At 38.9% G+C, this 18,035-nt stretch overlaps 5 protein-coding genes across 6 annotated transcripts; all 5 read right to left on the bottom strand.

Annotated features, from left to right (window-relative positions):
- Positions 1 to 60: 60 nt before the first annotated feature.
- LOC106396105 (stress enhanced protein 1, chloroplastic-like) lies at positions 61 to 1,107 on the bottom strand. Its single transcript, XM_013836404.3, has 4 exons — positions 923 to 1,107; positions 731 to 832; positions 443 to 633; positions 61 to 303 (listed from the first exon to the last, which is right to left on the bottom strand). Exons 1-4 carry the CDS (start codon positions 966 to 968, stop codon positions 199 to 201), a joined length of 444 nt encoding a protein of 147 aa, XP_013691858.1. The 5' UTR covers positions 969 to 1,107; the 3' UTR covers positions 61 to 198.
- A 1,309-nt stretch (positions 1,108 to 2,416) lies between these two features.
- Positions 2,417 to 5,375, bottom strand: LOC106357431 (D-3-phosphoglycerate dehydrogenase 1, chloroplastic). The gene is made up of 4 exons (XM_013797132.3): positions 4,587 to 5,375; positions 3,788 to 4,275; positions 3,603 to 3,698; positions 2,417 to 3,217 (listed from the first exon to the last, which is right to left on the bottom strand). The coding sequence occupies exons 1-4, from the start codon at positions 5,119 to 5,121 to the stop codon at positions 2,546 to 2,548; spliced, it is 1,791 nt and encodes a 596-aa protein (XP_013652586.2). The 5' UTR covers positions 5,122 to 5,375; the 3' UTR covers positions 2,417 to 2,545.
- A 1,504-nt stretch (positions 5,376 to 6,879) lies between these two features.
- LOC106396163 (probable carbohydrate esterase At4g34215) lies at positions 6,880 to 8,792 on the bottom strand. 2 transcript variants are annotated; one of them, XR_001279435.3, is made up of 4 exons: positions 8,069 to 8,792; positions 7,798 to 7,997; positions 7,636 to 7,691; positions 6,880 to 7,244 (listed from the first exon to the last, which is right to left on the bottom strand). XR_001279435.3 is itself a non-coding variant. In XM_013836486.3 (3 exons), the coding sequence occupies exons 1-2, from the start codon at positions 8,666 to 8,668 to the stop codon at positions 7,806 to 7,808; spliced, it is 792 nt and encodes a 263-aa protein (XP_013691940.1). In that variant the 5' UTR covers positions 8,669 to 8,791; the 3' UTR covers positions 6,880 to 7,244; positions 7,798 to 7,805. The 2 variants fall into 2 exon arrangements, 1 of the variants encoding a protein (XP_013691940.1); XM_013836486.3 differs by lacking the exon at positions 7,636 to 7,691 and having other exon boundaries at positions 8,069 to 8,791.
- Positions 8,793 to 9,331: 539 nt separating this feature from the next.
- LOC106396162 (receptor protein kinase-like protein At4g34220) lies at positions 9,332 to 12,211 on the bottom strand. Its single transcript, XM_013836485.3, has 2 exons — positions 10,211 to 12,211; positions 9,332 to 10,057 (listed from the first exon to the last, which is right to left on the bottom strand). The coding sequence occupies exons 1-2, from the start codon at positions 11,892 to 11,894 to the stop codon at positions 9,495 to 9,497; spliced, it is 2,247 nt and encodes a 748-aa protein (XP_013691939.2). The 5' UTR covers positions 11,895 to 12,211; the 3' UTR covers positions 9,332 to 9,494.
- Positions 12,212 to 14,212: 2,001 nt separating this feature from the next.
- LOC111201498 (agamous-like MADS-box protein AGL16) lies at positions 14,213 to 17,886 on the bottom strand. The gene is made up of 8 exons (XM_022693594.2): positions 17,237 to 17,886; positions 16,958 to 17,149; positions 15,667 to 15,745; positions 15,319 to 15,380; positions 14,936 to 15,035; positions 14,798 to 14,839; positions 14,641 to 14,724; positions 14,213 to 14,538 (listed from the first exon to the last, which is right to left on the bottom strand). The coding sequence occupies exons 2-8, from the start codon at positions 17,137 to 17,139 to the stop codon at positions 14,365 to 14,367; spliced, it is 723 nt and encodes a 240-aa protein (XP_022549315.1). The 5' UTR covers positions 17,140 to 17,149; positions 17,237 to 17,886; the 3' UTR covers positions 14,213 to 14,364.
- Positions 17,887 to 18,035: the final 149 nt, after the last annotated feature.

Genomic DNA, 18,035 nt, shown 5'->3' with positions numbered 1-18,035 from the left:
TGCATATGTTCATGCATTCTCTAGTAATGGTTGCTTTGATTTACTTCGAACACAATCATATAATTCAGAAACACTAAGAGCAAAAGGAAAAACTAAACAGGGATTTGCATTCTGATGAATGTAGAATTGAAGTGATATGAAAGAAGGATGTATATGATACAAGAAAATGACAATAAACATATGGGGCAGAGGCTTCTATCAGTTTTTAGAGGAAGATTGGAAGATGAAAACCGCAGTAAGAACACCAACCAATGCTGTAACAGCCAAAGCAACCGTAGGCAATGGACTCGCTACCCCAAAATTCTGAACAAAACAAACAAACAATAAGACATATATCATAACAAAACTCGAGGCATTATTACATTCGCTCTTTGATTAACAAATAAAAGTTTCATTTTTTTTATAATTCAGAAGAAAGGAGTTTTGATGTAGAGTTAGTTACCTCAAGAAGTCCTTTGCCAGTGGCGATCTCAACAGAAATGGCGACAGCAAAACCAACCATAGCGCCACGACCAAGCCATATGTCCAAACCGCTGCCTCCTTCTGTACTTTGCTCGCTTCTAACTGAAACGGATGCTCCTCTTCTGTTCCCACTTCCTCCTCCTCCACGAGGCAACCTCAAGTTCAATGGCACTGAAACAGAGACAGATACACCAAAAACTCCATTTTTAATTTCGGATTCACATACCAAGCAAGAAACTAGCTACTAAGTCAATTAAGGAAGACGTACACAGAGGAGAACCAGAAGCGAAAGTGGATCTGCTTCCAGCAAGCTGCGGTACATGAACTCTACATGTGTTTGTGATTCTGCCTAGCTTGATGGCGCCAGGATCTGGCAAAGATAAAATCCAAAACTAGTCAAAGACATGATACAGAGGCTAGTATTAGAAGAAGAAGCATACTGAAAAGATAGAGAGTATACTGGAAAGAGAGAAGGAGAGAGACGCAGATACTTGAGATAGGGCCATGTTCTTTCGCTGTTAATTTTTCCAATTCGCGCCACCCTTCTTCTTCTTCTTCCTGCTTCGTCCTCCTTATCAATAGTCGCAGAAATATCTGTTCGAGCTGGCGCCACGTGTTTACACTCCACTCATTAACTTCATATCTTATTTAAAACGACGGCGTTTAAACATTTTCTCTAAACCGGACTATCTTAACTAAACCAAAGCGAACCATTATTAATTTTCTTTTGGTTGGTTGAATTAATGATGTTTTATTGTTTTATAATCCAGTTTAATTCAGTTTAATTCGAAACATCTTGAGCATTCCATATTTTACTTCAAAATAGAGTGCGGTAAAAAATGCTCCAGTGACATGCTCACTGATTAGATTCCTGAGGATGCAAACCATCTTTTGTATTGTTTCTCCATAAACTGAAGAGAAAGAAGCACTCAGAACAATGATAATTAAGTTGAAACATCAAAGAGACTACTTGATGAGGACATCAAGTCATCATCAGAACAGGAGAAAACCAATGGAAAACATGAAGCTGAGAAGAGCTAAAGAAGTCGATCAGGACATATGTGCAATCAAAACGCCATAGCTCACAAACCAGATGGAACTTATTCATGAAACCGGTTTTGCTGGATTCTACACTCAACAAGAGCACGCGGCGAATTGGTTTCATATTAAAAGGATAAATGGTTTAGAAGATATGCCATTTTCAAGTCAAGGGTGGCCCGACTTGCCTTATTTGGAAGATCAGTGGTTTAATCAGTTGCAAACCAAACATTGGCGACCAGGAGATTTATCTATACACATACAAGGGTCCAGAAGAGTCAGACACGTTCTTAACATGCACCAGAAAGCACCGGATTACATGGAATCAAAGGAGAGACAATACTTTCCATTTTTGGATGCTTTCACATTTGGAGGAAATAGAGCACCAACGACCAACCTATCAAAGCTACAACGTTCTGGAAATATTAATAACTCATCAGAAAGTCTGCAGCTGCACCAGCACCCACCAGAATACTCAGAATCAACCAAGACCAGAATTGCCATTTTTGGAGTCAAAAGCCATTAATTCCCAACATCTCTTTTTTCACCAGGCTTGGAATGATTTCGACCATTATTTCAGCAATCAGAATGTTCCTAAGATGCTTTCCTACAGTCTAAAACCGTCCAGATACAAAGCCATCATTCCAGCCCTTGAATCAAGCCATTGGAACCCCAAAACCCTCCAACAGCTAGTTTTCTTTATGTTTGATTTTCTTTCCATTTTCCTAGACTTCCCTTAGGCCTGCTGTAATATTCACCTTTCAATCAAACAAGAAATATATTCAGTTTATTTTGTTTTATCAAAGTTTGTCTTTGCATAAAATCTGTCATTAGAATTCAGTGAGAGATTCATTGCTTTCTATTGATTTATCTTGTATTTTGTTTGTGTGATTCAAGCAGCTTCAAGATCCACAGATAACATTATTATCAAAACTTTGTTATAAAGCCATAAGATAACATTATTGCCTTAACCCAACAAACTCAAAACCCTTCATAAGAACTCCTCACATTCAAGATTCAATAATCAACAACACCACACACCAAACTAGACCTTGAGGAAAACAAACTCCTCCACCGCAGGGATCTCCCCAATCTTCTTAAGAGTGTCCTTACTCGGCTGATCATCTACACCAATCGCCATAATAGCTTGCTTCCTCGGTGCGATTCTTCCAACGCTCATAAAGTTCACATTCACGTTAGACTCTCCAAGTATACTCCCCACCGTCCCTATCATACCCGGTTGATCCACCTGCCTGCACAGTATAATACTACCTTCAAGAGTCACATCAACCTCAAACGATCCAACCTTCGTCAAATGCGGCACTCCATCTTTAACCCTTCCTTCCACTTTCACCTCTCCTGACTCAGACAACGAGCTCGCAAATTTGGACTCCACGTTGCCTAGCTGGACAGTTATTGTCTCCAACGGGTTCTCTGGTGACCCGTCCAAGAGCACACGTTCCTCTGAGATTCTCAGACCTCTCTGCTTGGCTGTGAAATCTGCGTTGACCAAGTTGACATACACGTCAGAGATTGGCTCGATGATTCCCTTGGTGATCATGGCTCGTAGAAGTCTTGTGTCTAGATCGTCGGTGGCACGTGCTGACGTGTACGAGACCTTCACGTTCTTCACGCCGCTTCCTCCAGCCACTAGCTGCACCGCTAGTCTCCCTAGCTTCTCGGCTAGTATCACATATGGTTTCAGCTCGGTCAGAACCTGAGGATATAAACATGTCTTGTAAGCTTGAGCAAACAACAAATCAATTAGTTTCAAAACATTATGCATGTTTTAAAGTGTTCACACATATTAATAAAATATATTGATTTTTTAGCATTGTAGCTAGAAATGCATATTTTCGTGATTATTTATTTCTCATGATTCTAAATCAACAGGAATTCCGTAAAAATATATATTTTCATAATTATCTATTTCTCATAATTTCATTAAATCGATAAAATTTCATTAAAATGTATTTTTTTAAGTTTTATTAGTTCATAAAATGTATTGAAAATACAAAAATGTATTTTTTGAAATATTTTTTTTCTAAAACATGTATTTTAATGAAACTGATGGAATATATTTTATGAACTTGTGTGCTCACCTCAGCAGAAACCATAGGTGCATTGACTGCAGTAGCAGCAAGCTCACCATTCAAAGCTCCAACAACAGCTTCAGCAATTTCAATGGCAACTCCTTCCTGTCAAAAGCCAAAAACACCAACTCAATAACATAATCCAAACAGCAAAAAAACATTAGTAAACATCAAAACAAAAAATAATTGCAAACCTGAGCTTCCATTGTGCTAGCTCCAAGATGAGGTGTCACAGTAACCCTCTCATGCTGCACTAAAGGACTATCTTTAGCCGGCGGCTCTTTAGTGAAAACATCAAGAGCAGCCTGAGCAACAATACCCGCATCCAGAGCCCTCACTAACGCGTCTTCGTCTATAACACCTCCACGTGCAACGTTAACAATACGAACTCCCTTCTTCATCTTGGCAAACGTTTCGTCGTTGAGTATCTTCGATGTTGCTGGCGTAAGAGGCATGTGGAGAGAAATGAAATCAGCAGTCGCTAAAGCTTCATCAAAGCTCACTAGATCAACACCAATGGCGTGTGCACGGTCTGCTGGTGCATAGGGATCATGAGCAATGACACGCATACCAAGACCTTTGGCACGACGAGCCACTTCAGTCCCAACTTTCCCGAATCCCATCACTGCAAGGGTCTTGCCAACGAGTGAAACACCTACATACTTGTTCCTTTTCCACTCACCTGTATCACAGAGAGATTCAAAGACAAAGATCTTTCAGACAAATTGTACTCAAAACTCAAAATGCTTGCCTTACTTCCATCAACAAGATTTAGCCTAATACAACTAGACTTGTAATCCAAGGCATTGTAAACAGTATCAAAAGAACAAAACCTAGTGTTATAAAAATCCGTCTAGACGACAAATCAGACTTAAACAAACAATTTTTTTTGAACAACTTTTTTAAAAATTGGTTTGGTATTAAAAGAATCGGTCTAGCAATTTTTTGAGATTATAAAAACAAAAATGAATATTGCATAATTATGAAACTGACCAGCCTTAACAGATGCATCAGCCTGTGCGACGTTCCTGGCCATGCCGGCCAAAAGCGCGATCCCATGCTCAGCGGCGGCGATCGTGTTCGCCGTCGGCGCGTTAACGACAAGACATCCAAACTCCGTGGCGGCGCTCAGATCCACGTTGTCGATCCCAACACCAGCGCGTCCAACAACCTTGAGCCTACCGCGAGAAGACTCGAACACCTCACGTCCAACCTTGGTCCCGCTCCTAACGATCAACGCGTCACAGAGAGAGATCTTAGTGTTGAGCTCCTCGGGAGTCAGGTTGTAAGAGCAGTCCACATTCGCGAAATCCTCCAAGAGCTTCACACCAGCCTCACCGAGCTTCTCGGCGACGAGGATCGTCGGCTTGGATCCGTCTCCGGTTGTGCACGCCACGAGAACGAGACGGCGGCGAGGAGTGGGGAAAGCGACGGAAGCGGCGGATGGGAGAGGCGATCTGGTGGAGAGGGACAAGCTCTTGAGGGGCTTGGTGGCGACGGAGATCGCGGAGGATGCGGTGGCTGACATTGCTACCGCCTTTTAATGGAGATTAGTGAAGTAGAGAGGAAGTGTTGTTGGTGGCTCGAGGGAGAGAGAGATCTGAAAGGTTTTTATAGTCGGAGTTAGGGGTTTGGTGTGAGTGTGATATTTTCTTGTTGGAGGAGACGGAGATGGAATCTCACGCGCCTTCTCGGAATATGTAAGCGATTGCGCGTAAGCTTCAAGTACAACAGCTTTTGTCGGAACGAGACAGATCTGAGAAAGCTTTTACCTGAATCTTATAGGGAATCATGTGATAAATGACTCCATAAAAAGGTAATTATGAGAACTATAGAGAACCTTTAGAGTCATAATCTTAGTTAAACTACTAAAATTATGAATAATTCGCATTATTATAAACAGGAATAGCGAATCACTTAAATAGATTTACGCTGGTCTCGCGCGTGGATTTACTCTAGTTTCCAAATGTTTCGGCGCATAGAATTGGCCCAACTCTATTAAAGGGAAAGTAGCAAGACAAAAATATTGGTAACTTTGAGGAAAAGTCAACTTTATTTATTTATACACTACACAAATCTTAAATGTATCACACCATCGAATCTATCCTAGAGAAATATTTTACAGCTTATAAGATTTTGGCACTGCAAAAATAGATCTTAAAGCCTTAACGTGGTGGGGTCTGGCAGATCACTGCTTCAGTTTTGAAATCTAGTAGGATCTTTTTAGTATGTTGACACTTAAGCCAAATTAAAAAAAAAAAAACAAAATTGCTTGCTTATTAGGAGCTGATTCAAATGAGGTTATTTGGTGAATATGTCTTTGCCTGCCTGCAGTTTGTTTCCTTGTTTAATCATTGCTTTTAATAACATAGAATGATTTTCATCATTGACCCCAAGAAAAACAATGCATGGAACTTTGGTGTACCTATAAGAAAATGTTACAACAGCTATTTGACATGCTAAACACTATAACTTAATAATAGATTAATGGTTTTCAAAGCAAATGTCCTTGTTTAGGTCCCGCTAATAAACGAGGTAGACACAAGAGAGAGTTGCAATTTCAGTAAGTGAAAAATAGTTCAAGACTTCAAATTTGAATTGAATTTGAGTTGTGTGGAGTATACACTTTTTTTTTAGCAAGTGGAGTATTCCAGTTTAATGTTCATGGCAAGTTGCTTGTTTGTGTCAGCTTAGCATACAAATACATATATAATATTATATAGTAGAGGTACATAACTTCATTATTGCGTTGGCGTTGGTGGTCAAATTTTACAGTTGTAGGTTTGAGAATATTTGGAAGGATATACTGTGGTGGCTATGACGTAAGTTTAATTTATGGCACGTGAAAGATTTGCGTTTGTGTGTTCGCAACTGCTTATAGGTGCATTGTTTTTGGTAGGTCGACCTGTCCACAATCTTATAGGTGCATTGTTTTTGGAGTAATGCTTTATACACAGTTGAATTTTCATATGTACAATAAAATATAGTCCAAAATAATATTTTAAGTTTAGCTTTTGTTGAAAATAAAAGAAAAAATATTAGGGATCACGACAGAAACAAACGAATAGTTATTGATTTTTCCAATTTCGGAGGAAAAATACATTCCTTAAGCTTATTCTATGTTTTCAAAATATCAAAATATATATTGAGTATGAACCACTTAACGTGGTCTATCACTTGGGCCTAAAATGATGAAGCGAACAAGCTAGACTATTCCATAGCGGTAAAACCTGACTTTGGTTAATGTTTGGTTCGAAATCAGGATACAATAGAAACAACAACAAAATTGTCCATATGAAACACATTTTATTCAAAATATTCTACAAAGAGCAGCAGATTGTTTAAACGTGACAATGGAGAATAATAATGTGTGCTCTGTAGGTGAAAATGGTACATAGTTTCTACAATAGAAACAACAACAAAAATTGTCCATGTCCATATGAAACCCATTTTATTCAAAATATTCTACAAAGAGCAGCAGATTGTTTCAACGAAACGACGTGGAATAATAATGTGTGCTCTAAAGGTGAAAGATTACGTAGTCTCTACAACAGTACCATCGCTCAAACTGCATATCTCATTCTTGGAAATGTAGACAAACATTCGCAGAGTTTAAAATACCATCGATCACACTTCTCAACAAGGAATAACCTGAAAAAAAAACAAAAATATAGTCAACATCGATTCACAAATTCAATTTGTTTTCTTCGTGTCATGCCAGTGGTCATACTAATTCAACATAGTTCACATCTTTTGTGGTTCCTGTGTGTACCACGATGAAATTTACATCAGCAAAAGTTTCTTAGACCGCCGTTATTGTGCATACAGACTCTACTCTTAAACATGTTTGCCTGATATTCAGAAATGGGTTATATAACCTCATGTATAAATTAAGCATTCAAGCTTCTATATAGTTTTAATCAACTTCTAGCTTCTCCGTAATACACTTCTGTATAATGGAGTGCAACAATACTATCATTCATACCACAAATTCTTAATTAACAAAGTACTAAACATGGGGGGATGTTAAAAGATCTTATACCGCTTTTGACATTGATGTCAGACTCCATCTCCAGAACAAAGTGATTACTATTAACCCTGAGCATTAATGTTCAACCATTCCATTATTACATGCCTCGTCACTAGTATTATCCATATAACATGTACACTATGGAGAGAGTCATGAAACTTAACACAAACTTACTTGATAGTCTAGCAGAAATTGGAAAGGTAAGCTTGTGCTAATGAGAGACCAAGCTGAACTTGAGCCTCAGTGGTCAAGTGAAGATTATCCGGCTTTAGCTGCAATCCTTTAGCATCTACACAGACCACATTGGAAAGTTTCAGACCCAGCTGCGCTTCTCTCACCTTATCTATATACCCTCCTCCAGATGTTATCGCCACCTGCTTCAACCAACACATTTTGTATTAAAAAAAAAAATCACATCGTAAAAAACGAAACACCTTCGCGTTACCTGAATAATGGGAAGAGAAGGAAGGTTAAGATCATGACGAAGGTTCTTAACCAAACGAGTCATATTCCTCCCGTAACTCTCGGCGTCGTGGATGTCCGACACGTCACTCTCTCCTTGGTACCAAAGCATCGCCTTGATCTCTCCTCCGTATCTCCTACTCTCCTCCGCCCTCTTAACCATCGTCTCGTACAAACGGCTCCCGCGCTCCCACTCTTTTATCGCCGTCCCACCGACGGCGCACGGAACCAGCCCGATCACGTCGGAATCCGAGTCGGATCGTTTCCTCACCGCGTTCGCGAACGCCATTCCCGGACCTACGCCGCACACTTTGCCGGTGTCGATGTCGGCGTGGAGCGGCTCACGCGCTTCCTCCCACCGGAGATCTGCTCTCAGGCGGAGGATCGACGAGTCCGGCGAGCATTCCGACGGAACGATTTTGTCCCATACCCAACGGTTTTGGTGGTGGTCCTTGACGACGCCGCCGCGTCCGGCCATGTTGCTTTGTCCGGAGAGGATGAAGATCTGGTTCGGGGGGTTCGGTGGATGGTATTGGATCTCCGGTGACTCCGCGGCGGAGGTGGTGATAGATCTTCCTTCCATTTTTAGTAACTTTTTGGTAGAGATGTTATCAGAAAAGAAAGTGTCTTTTAGACAGAGTTCACCCTTAGTGTGTGTCTGGACTCTGGAGATATATGATGTCTGGTCGGAAAAGAGTTTGGTTGGTGGTGATGATGATGATTAGGCGTGGACTTTTGAAACTTGGTTCGGTTAGTTTTTGGTTAAGATTGTAACTCTGGTTCAATTGGTATTAAACCATTTCCAATAGTTCGCCTTATTTTCAGATATATTCCAATTGATACTCTATTTTAGATTGAAAAATAAATTGATGAATTTTTTATTTTATTATAGACAAAAAATAGAGTATAATTTAAATATTTTTACTATAGATTTTATTTGACAGTAAAAAATATATTGAGATTGGAGATGTCTTTAGGAATCAAATTGAATTTGGTATAATAGTATTCCCAATAATTTTTAGAGTAATTGAGTAAATATGTTCAAATAGTATTCCATTTTTTATATTGTATAATAGAGCCAAAACATGAATTTATTTTATAAATAGAACAATTTTTTTTTATTCATCAATTTATTTTTTCCTTTAAAATTAAGTACTATTACAGTATAAATCAATTTTGAAATAAAATATAGAGTAAATTATTGGAATTGGTCTAATCCGTGTACTGTATCTGTGGCAAGTTTAAATGAACAACGGAGCTTATTAAAGGTGGTTAATTAACTAACCAAAAACACAAAAGAGTAGTTAGAAGGAGAGATACACAGCTTATACGACAGTAGAGTAAGCAACACACAAAGCAAAATCCACTTTCTACAATAACGCCAACGACTTGGACTTCAAGAAACCAAACTAAACACTCACTTTCTCCAACGCTTGCACTACTTCCTTCATGGACGGTCGCTTCTGAGGCAAGGAAGACACACATTCAATCCCTAACCTGAAACACACCATCGCAGCATCCTCATGCCGAGCCACATCGCTTCTTATTGCACCGTCGACTAACCTCAAGAACCGGCCTTTCTCTTCCGCTTCAGAACCGTCTAGTAACTCTGACCACTGATCTACATCTTGATCGACCGAAAACGTTTTGCCTGTGAGAAGTTCTAATAGAATGACGCCGAAGGAATAAACGTCCCACTTAGGGTTCGGTTTCTCGCTTGTACACCGCTCCGGTGGCTGGTAGCACGGTGAGCTCGACGTTGGTGTCATGAGACGGTCTAGGCCCAGATCGGTGATGATGGGCTCATTCTCAGAGTTCAAGAGAATGTTATTGGGCTTGATGTTACCGTGCACGTGTTTCTTCTCGTTGATGTAAGATAGTCCCCGCGCCATTCCTTTAGCTATCTTGAGCCGTGCCTCGAAAGAAAGTGGGTGTTGCATAGTTGGTGTCGACGAGCTTGCGCTTGACTTAGCTGTTTGCAAAGGAACAAAAAAAGTGTTATAAAGTAAAGAGTGATGTGCGTATTTTAACAGCGCTAAACTGCGCCGAGTAATATGCGTATTTTAGTTCGTGCGCCAAATGAAACAGAGTAAACAGAGAAAACAGAGGAAACAGAGGAACTTACTCGCGGTGAAGGAGCCAAGGAGGCTGCCATTGGGAACATAGTCGGAGATGAGAAGCTTCTCGTCGTTTCCCCAGCAGAACCCACGAAGCCTGACGAGATTCGGGTGTCGAATCTTAGCTATAGCGCGAACCTCCCGCTCAAAGTCCTTAACTTTCGTCGTCGCACAGCTCTCCGTTTCTATCCGCCGCACTGCGAACGCCGTGCCGTTTTCAAGAACCGCCTTGTACACGATTCTAGTCACGTTAGTTCCCAATACGTAAGCTGAGGCCTTTAGTAGCGTGTCCAAATCCAAACGAGTCTCTCCGTCGACTGTGATTAGTTTAGTCTGAGCGTTCTGTTTCAATCGCCCCCCATCTGTTCGATCAAATGCCTGAACCGTTTGCTGGTTGTTCTCTACGTCGCTCTCTGACGTCGACGTCGACGTCTCGTCGTACCTTCCTCCGTTGATGCACGAGCCGCAAGACGTTTTAGCGTCTGGTGATTCAGTGACGTTGACCTCAACGACGAAGCTTGGTTTTGATTTCTTGGCTTCGTTTTTGTCAAGGCAGATTGTGAAGAGGCTGAACGTGGTGGACTCTGGGGACCTTCTTCGTTTCCTGACTTGGTAAACGTAGAGCACGAAGAGGCCTATGATAGCTAGACCAACTATGTCCGCAACAATGATTCCGGCGATGGTGCTTGGCTTCAGCTTGCTTTTCACCGTTTGGTTTGGTGACTCTGTTGAAGAGTTTGTTGGAGGAGCTGAGCTTCTTGGCTTGACAGCTATAGCCGGGGAAGTGTTTTCAGGTATGTTTGGAGGGTTTGAGAGAGTGGAAGGTATTGAACAAAGGGTCTTCAACGGCTTCCCACACAGCTCTGGATTACTGGAGAAAGCCTCAGCCTTTTGGTTGAGTAGAGAGAGGGAGGTTGGGATTGGGCCTGTTAGGTTGTTGAAGGAGAGATCGACTGTAGCGTTTCCTGGAAACTTTGCTGCAAACCCTGGAGGAATCTCGCCGGAGAGTTTGTTGTGTGATAAGCTCAAGTAATGCAGGCTTCTCCCTCCCAAGTTCTGAGGAAGAGAGCCGTTCAGAAGGTTTGAAGAGAGGTCAAGAACCTCTACTGCTTCGAAACCACCTGGAATGTCACCTGAGAAGGAGTTCTTTGACAAGGAAACGGCCGTTAAATTCTTCAGAAGTGAGAGGCTGAGCGGTATTTTTCCTGTAAATGCGTTAGCTGAGAGGTTCAAGAGCTGGAGGTTTGTGTCACTGCTGATACTCGTAGGCAAATCACCAGAGAGATTGTTGCTTCCAAGGGAGATAACACTAAGCTCAGTAGCATTGAAGACCGAGTCCGGGAGTGACCCGTTGAAGAAGTTGCTGGATAGATCCAAGATCCTTAGATGCGGAATGAAGAACAAGTCCGGAGCGATGGAGCCAAGAAGGTGTTTGTTGGGAAGTACCAAGCTTGTGACTCTGAACATGTCTGGTGTACTGGGCTTCCCAAGCTCTGTGCATGTGACACCTGTCCACAAGCATGGTGTTTTATCGTCATAGTTCCAGTTGCGTAGAACGGAGAGAGGGTCACTGAGGATAGAGTATTTGAAAGATAGCAGAAGAACACCATCAGCGTTGAGAGCTTGGACTTGTGTGGGGACTAGAAGGTGGAGGATGAATAATGAGAAGAGGTTGCTTCGGTTGAAAGTCATGGTTTTTTCAGTTCTAGGTGTCAACCTCTCTTATCATTACCTATATGTGTATTCATAAGAGAAAGAGAGAGAAAAGATAGAGAGAGGTTGAACCACTTCAAGTAATAGTTGTTCTGGTAACCAAATCTATGTGTTATTGGAGCAATCTCTGAGATGGTGAAGGAGAGGAGAGAGAGGTAATTTTAATGAGCCGGAGTTGATGAAAGAAGCTTTTTGACTAGACATGGGGACAAGGTGTAGGAATCAATGATTCTGGATCACTATTCATCAGTGTAAAAATGTAAAATGAGCAGCTCTCATATATTTAGTAGTATTTATTTTATTCAACCAGAAAATATAAAGAAAAGCAATTCATGGGAGACAAAATAATTATTACTGTTTGCTTTTGGTTGATCCATGGTTTACCAGAAGAAATAAAAATAGCACTTCATGAGGTTTCCAACATGTGAAAACAAACCAATATGTGTAAAGCTTTTACTTTAGTAGAAACCATACAGTATATTTGGAAAATGCGGTCCGTAGATAAAGTTGTTAAGGACTAATCACCGACCGTGGTGATTAAGAGTAGTAGTACATATCTGATCTTGGTGATTATGTTTTTTTAATGTACTACTTTGTCCTCTCAGCAGAAGTTAAAAATAAAATTGATTAGGTCTAAACAAAGAGGTTCGTTCGTGTGAAGTGAACACCATACATAATTCGAAGACAAAACAAGGGACACAAAACTGACATGTCAGTTATCCTCATCTTTAATTTATTTCTTTGAAATAAAATATCATAATAACAACAAATTATTTTAAATGAAAATTGACATTGCAGAGTTTGACTGTTATGTAAAATGTTCACATGACAAACCGAGTCTTCAGGAAAAATCGAAAAATTGAAAATATTCCTTAGTCAAGAAATATTCCTGATACTAACAAAGAAATTAGTTTGTCATATCATATGCTATAGAATTAACCCTTTTACAAAAAAAAAATATGTAAATGAGAAGCCAAGAACGTGATCAAAGAAAAAAGGGGTTTGGGAAAGAAAACAGGAAAACCACGAGTGTCTCGACTAATGGCCGCATCACTTTCTGTATATAGACCGTAGGCGAATAGATACACAAAGGGTCGAGTGGTCCATGTTATTTGGTTTCGTGTGAATTAAGATTCTAACGAGAGAAAATAGAGGCCAGAAAAACGATAGTGTTGTCCAAGAGATAAGTGGCTAAACAGTTTGGTCTATAATATATCAAAGAAAATTGTAAATAGAAAGATATACAATATCTGGTATGTGGATCTCGCAGCACGATACCACATGGTTTAGACACAAGCATATAAGAGTTATGTAATTATCAAAAGCTAAAAACAAAGTCTTTTTTTTTAGCTAAAAACAAAGTCATAAACTGAATCCCAATGCATAAGAATTAAGATGTATCATAAGATGTTACTTCTTAAATTTTATTTTATTCGCTTATAGGATATAATAATATTCATGACCGGTTTGTTTAGTTGACTGATATAAAATTCACTGAAGAAATTTCAGAGGGTACTCATTAAAAATGTCACATGTGCAATTATAAAAGGTTCAGTTCCCATCGATATGATGGGGATTAATCCTAGTCTATTTTCTAAGCGCACAGGATAATATTTTGGATGCATAAGTACAAAAATACAAGAAAATCAAGTATATCAATCTGGTGGCGTTCGACATGACGATCACGGGTTGATGTCGTTACTCTCTTGTATTTTATATTCCCTTTCTGTTTTTATTTTACTGATATGTTTACTTTCAGCTCTTTCTTAGCCGAGTGCAAGTGTCTCCTCTAGCAAATACTATTTGCGTCTTGAGTGGCAATGACTTTATTGTACTTTTTAGATTAAAATCTCATCATGTATGATTCAATTAAGTTTGTTTTCAGATTTGGTCCTTTAAATTAAAAAATAAACTATTTTCTGTCTTAGACATTCAGCCATACTTAAAAATAGAACTAAGATAAACCAAAAGAGCTTTTGAAAAATTACATTCATTGAATGCATTGTTTTTATTGTCGGAAACAGATAAGCCCATGTGAACTCCTTACCATATTCACACCACAATGTCGTAGGTCTGTGGCCCATTTTATCACCCCAAAACATTGGATTACATTACATGTGGTAACGATAAATAGATTAATCTTTACACAAAAATAAATATCTTAGAGAAATTTGACTACAACTTATAGATAGACATATGAAATAACGAAAGTTTTGATTATACTTAAAATTATTTTTGACATTTCTAGGAACCTAAGAAAGAACACTACGTTTTTTGATCATCGCACAGTACATACCTAAACGTCAAACCAGAGTTCTTTGCTGAGAGAAATAAGTAAAACAAAACAAAAATACAAAGCTGGTGTTTTGATCGAAAACATTACAATCTGCTCATGTTTTTTTTTTGCTCATGCAGTGGCAAGCTGCTACAGTTGAAATTGAATTATATATTATGAAATGAAGGAGAAATAGCTTAGTTGGATAGCTTTTGAGTGCGTCTCATCATGCTGCAGCGGTTGGCTGAGCTGAAGATGAACATGTTCGCTCGAGTTATCTCTCATGCCTAGACCATTTGTGAGAAGAGAAATTTTCTCTGAGCTTTTCACACCCTCAACCTCTGAAACCTGCAAGTGGTAGCCATATCACATTATCCTCACAATTCATAAGAAAACACATGTTGTAGCTTTTTTTCAAAGGCATTTTTGCCTCCCAAAAACAAAGATTACCTTCTTATGTAACTCCATATTCTGTTGTCGCATTAGGTTTAATTTCTTGTGGAGGTCTAAGTTCTCTTGGTGTAAGAGATTCCCCTGCTACCAAAAAGATGTAAGAATTAGCACTGTGGAAATGTCTAATTTCTATATTCGAGTAATCAGATTCCACCTCGCGGTTAAGCTCTTGTATTTCTTCTAGTAACATTTGATCCTACAAGTGTGAGAGTAGAGTACAGTCTTTACTTCTTTTTTTCAATCGTTAGATGAAAAAAAAAAATATCGACATATATGTCACAAATATCAATACCTTTTTCATTCGTACATCATGAAGGCTCAGTTCAAGCTGATTCTCCAGTTTCTGTAAATCTTCCACACTTAGTCCAGAGAGCTCTTCCCCCATCATTTGCCTGCCAAGTACAAGCTCTTCCTCCATCACTTGTGAACATGCAAACTTTTTCCAGAGTAACTATATATACAGTGGTGATTTTGGGGAAGATATCCAGCATCATGGTAAAGTCCTTAAGAGGTGGTAAATCATTTTGGAATTTTGTTTTTAACATCGACGTTCCCATTATTAAAAAAAATGCAAATGCTAGGATAGTTTTGCTTTTCTGCAGACATTTTAGTACATCGTTCCGTGTTCTAGTTTGTTAATATCGAGAGTGTTTGACGAGGATGCAAAACACATACCGGTGGTTTTCTTGCAAGCTGTGTAGCTGTCGCTTTAGAATCGCGGCCTCCTTTTGCCAAAACTATTAACACATCAGAATTATTTTCAGGTGATTGAATCTGAGGAAATAAACTTTTGTTTTTGGTTTTGAGATTGATATGCTAAGTGCTAACAAGTCTAGAATGGATTCTTTAAAAAATGAAAAATGCAGTATAGTGAATGTAATATGATGGTCAGGTGTCATAACTTGTATGTGTGTGTGTGATATAGCAAAACCTACTTCCAATATGAGCTCAGGATCAGCTTGAGAGGTGTCAAAATTTGAAAACATGATAGTGAAGCTGTAATAGACTAAAAGCACCAAGTACCTTGATTTCTGAAGCTGGGTTGATTTCCGAACTAGTTTCACATTTGGCCTCGCTGTATCTATCTATTATCGATTTCATGCTGCCAAACAAAAAGAAGGTAAGTTGTATATCTGCAGATACTATTGATTCTGATATCTAATGGACTATGGTGATCAGCTTTGCAAGTTATGAATTAGAGAGACATGGATGGTTTAACACCATTTATTCTGATATCTAATGGGCTTAAATCTCATGGATGAACTCTTTTGAAGCTACATTTATTTCTGACGATATTTTTACTTTATAGTTTAACTTCAGTTTTACTCTAAGGAAGACCTCCTAATGTAGAAAATCAGAAGGGACTAATTTTCCCCAACAAAAGAAGAAGAATCTACTCTTTATAAACAAATAAACAATGACCAACTTGAATGTAGAGTATTAAAAATGGGGTGGTTTTATACTTTTATTTCCCAATTGGGATGAATTAAATAGGAAAACTTGAGTATGGATGAGAACGAAAGCAGAAATGATTCCCCCACAGCCCCACTTATTCAACATGAAAATCATTATAGGTACATCCAACCCACCAACAACAAGTTGCTAATAAAAAAAAAGTAAATAGCTCAATAGACTATTCTTTCTAACCAAGAAGACATAAAAAAAAATGTGGTGATTAGCGACAGAGTTAAGAGTTTCTTGACCATACTAACCACTAACCACTTTTTATTCCATTCTTAAAACAGTTTTTACCAAATTTAGTATTTTTTGAGAAACACTACAAGTCCCCCTTCCTATCTACGCATCAACCACAAATCTACATCATTTCTAGTCATATCCAATCCTAAATCCATTTGACTTTTGTCATGTCCTGCATCTCAATAGCATACACACATAACATACAAACCCACAAACACAATCTCATAATTCCGTTACAAAGCCTGTAATCTATGAATCTCAAGCAAACTGTATTGGCTTTGTATATTATTTTTTTCCAGCCAAGTCATCTAGATAGTCAAACCAACCAAGTCATAATACCAATTTTCAGCTTTGAGGTTTCATTGTCATATAATATGAATCAAGGTAAAATAATGCTGCTTACGTCATCTTCAGGGATGTGCACACAATCAATTGAATTTTCCAGATAACAACAAAAATAACTAGAAATAGAATGGAAACAATTTGGAATTGGTTTGTGGTCAACAAAACCGGATGGATCATGGGTTAGATTCTCTAATCAATCACACTGGACCAATAGCACAAAAAGTCAACCAAACATAGAACAAAGGAAGCAAAGGGAAAAGGGTATATATACCTGGAGCTGGAGAACTCGTAGAGCCTGCCGGTGCTGGAGAAGATGATGACACCAACCTCAGCATCGCAGAGAATCGCAAGCTCCTTGGCTTTCTTCAAGAGTCCGTTCCTTCGCTTGGAGAACGTCACCTGACGGCTCGTCGAGTTATCAATCCTCTTGATCGCGATCTTACCCCTTCCCATTTCTTACAACCTCTAATTCAAAAAACTCAAAAACATGGTCAAACCATCGCCAGGGCGAGATATTTCAATTAAACTAAGAAAAATCGAAATCAATTACCTTTTTCCAAATAAGAGAAAACAGGTCAAGAGATCTAGGAAAATCAATTTGGGTTTTATGATCGAAAATATAAATAGAAAGAAAGAGACAGAGAAGAAAGCAGAGAAGCGCCCACAAAAGGAAAGAACATATGTTTATGGTTAGTTTGGGAATTTTAGGGCAAAAGTCTTCTTACTATATAAAACATAAGATCTCTTGTCATATCTTGACACTTGGCATTCTATAAGTGGTTTATTTTGACATTATAATATTGTTGTATCGTACAACATTAATAAAGTAGCACCCTTTTTGTTTTATTTAAAAGAAGAAAAAATGTATACGCTACGAATAAAATAAATAGATAAACCCAATAATTGTGAGAAACCCAAAGTAGAATTATTTATTTTCAAATAATTTAATTTTCTCAAACCAGAAAGAATGAAAGGAATCCCAGAATCCCGACAGAGACGAAAAGCACCCAACGATCAGACATACAACACACGTAGAGAATACGAAAGCAGACCAGATCTTAAATGAGACAGGACTTAGTATTCGATCCAAAATTAAGATTGTTAAACAGGGGAGGTTAAGGATCAATTATTTACTTAGAGTGGTTTAAAGAAGATTAATTAACAAAACAGGTTGAATTAGACAACAAGGCCTTCTGCTCACCTCCGTTCTTTCATACTCACCAATCACTACAAATTGTTATAGCCTTGTAGCCCATGTTGGGCCCATTTTACCTCCCAGTTCAAGGCGCAAGGAGATATATCCCACAGAGGAAGAGAGATGATGCTGATGATCTCTAACTTTAAACCTT

Source organism: Brassica napus, chromosome A1 (genome assembly GCF_020379485.1).
Source record: "Brassica napus cultivar Da-Ae chromosome A1, Da-Ae, whole genome shotgun sequence".
NCBI lineage: Eukaryota > Viridiplantae > Streptophyta > Magnoliopsida > Brassicales > Brassicaceae > Brassica > Brassica napus.
This window is presented reverse-complemented; position numbering and strand designations above follow the sequence as displayed.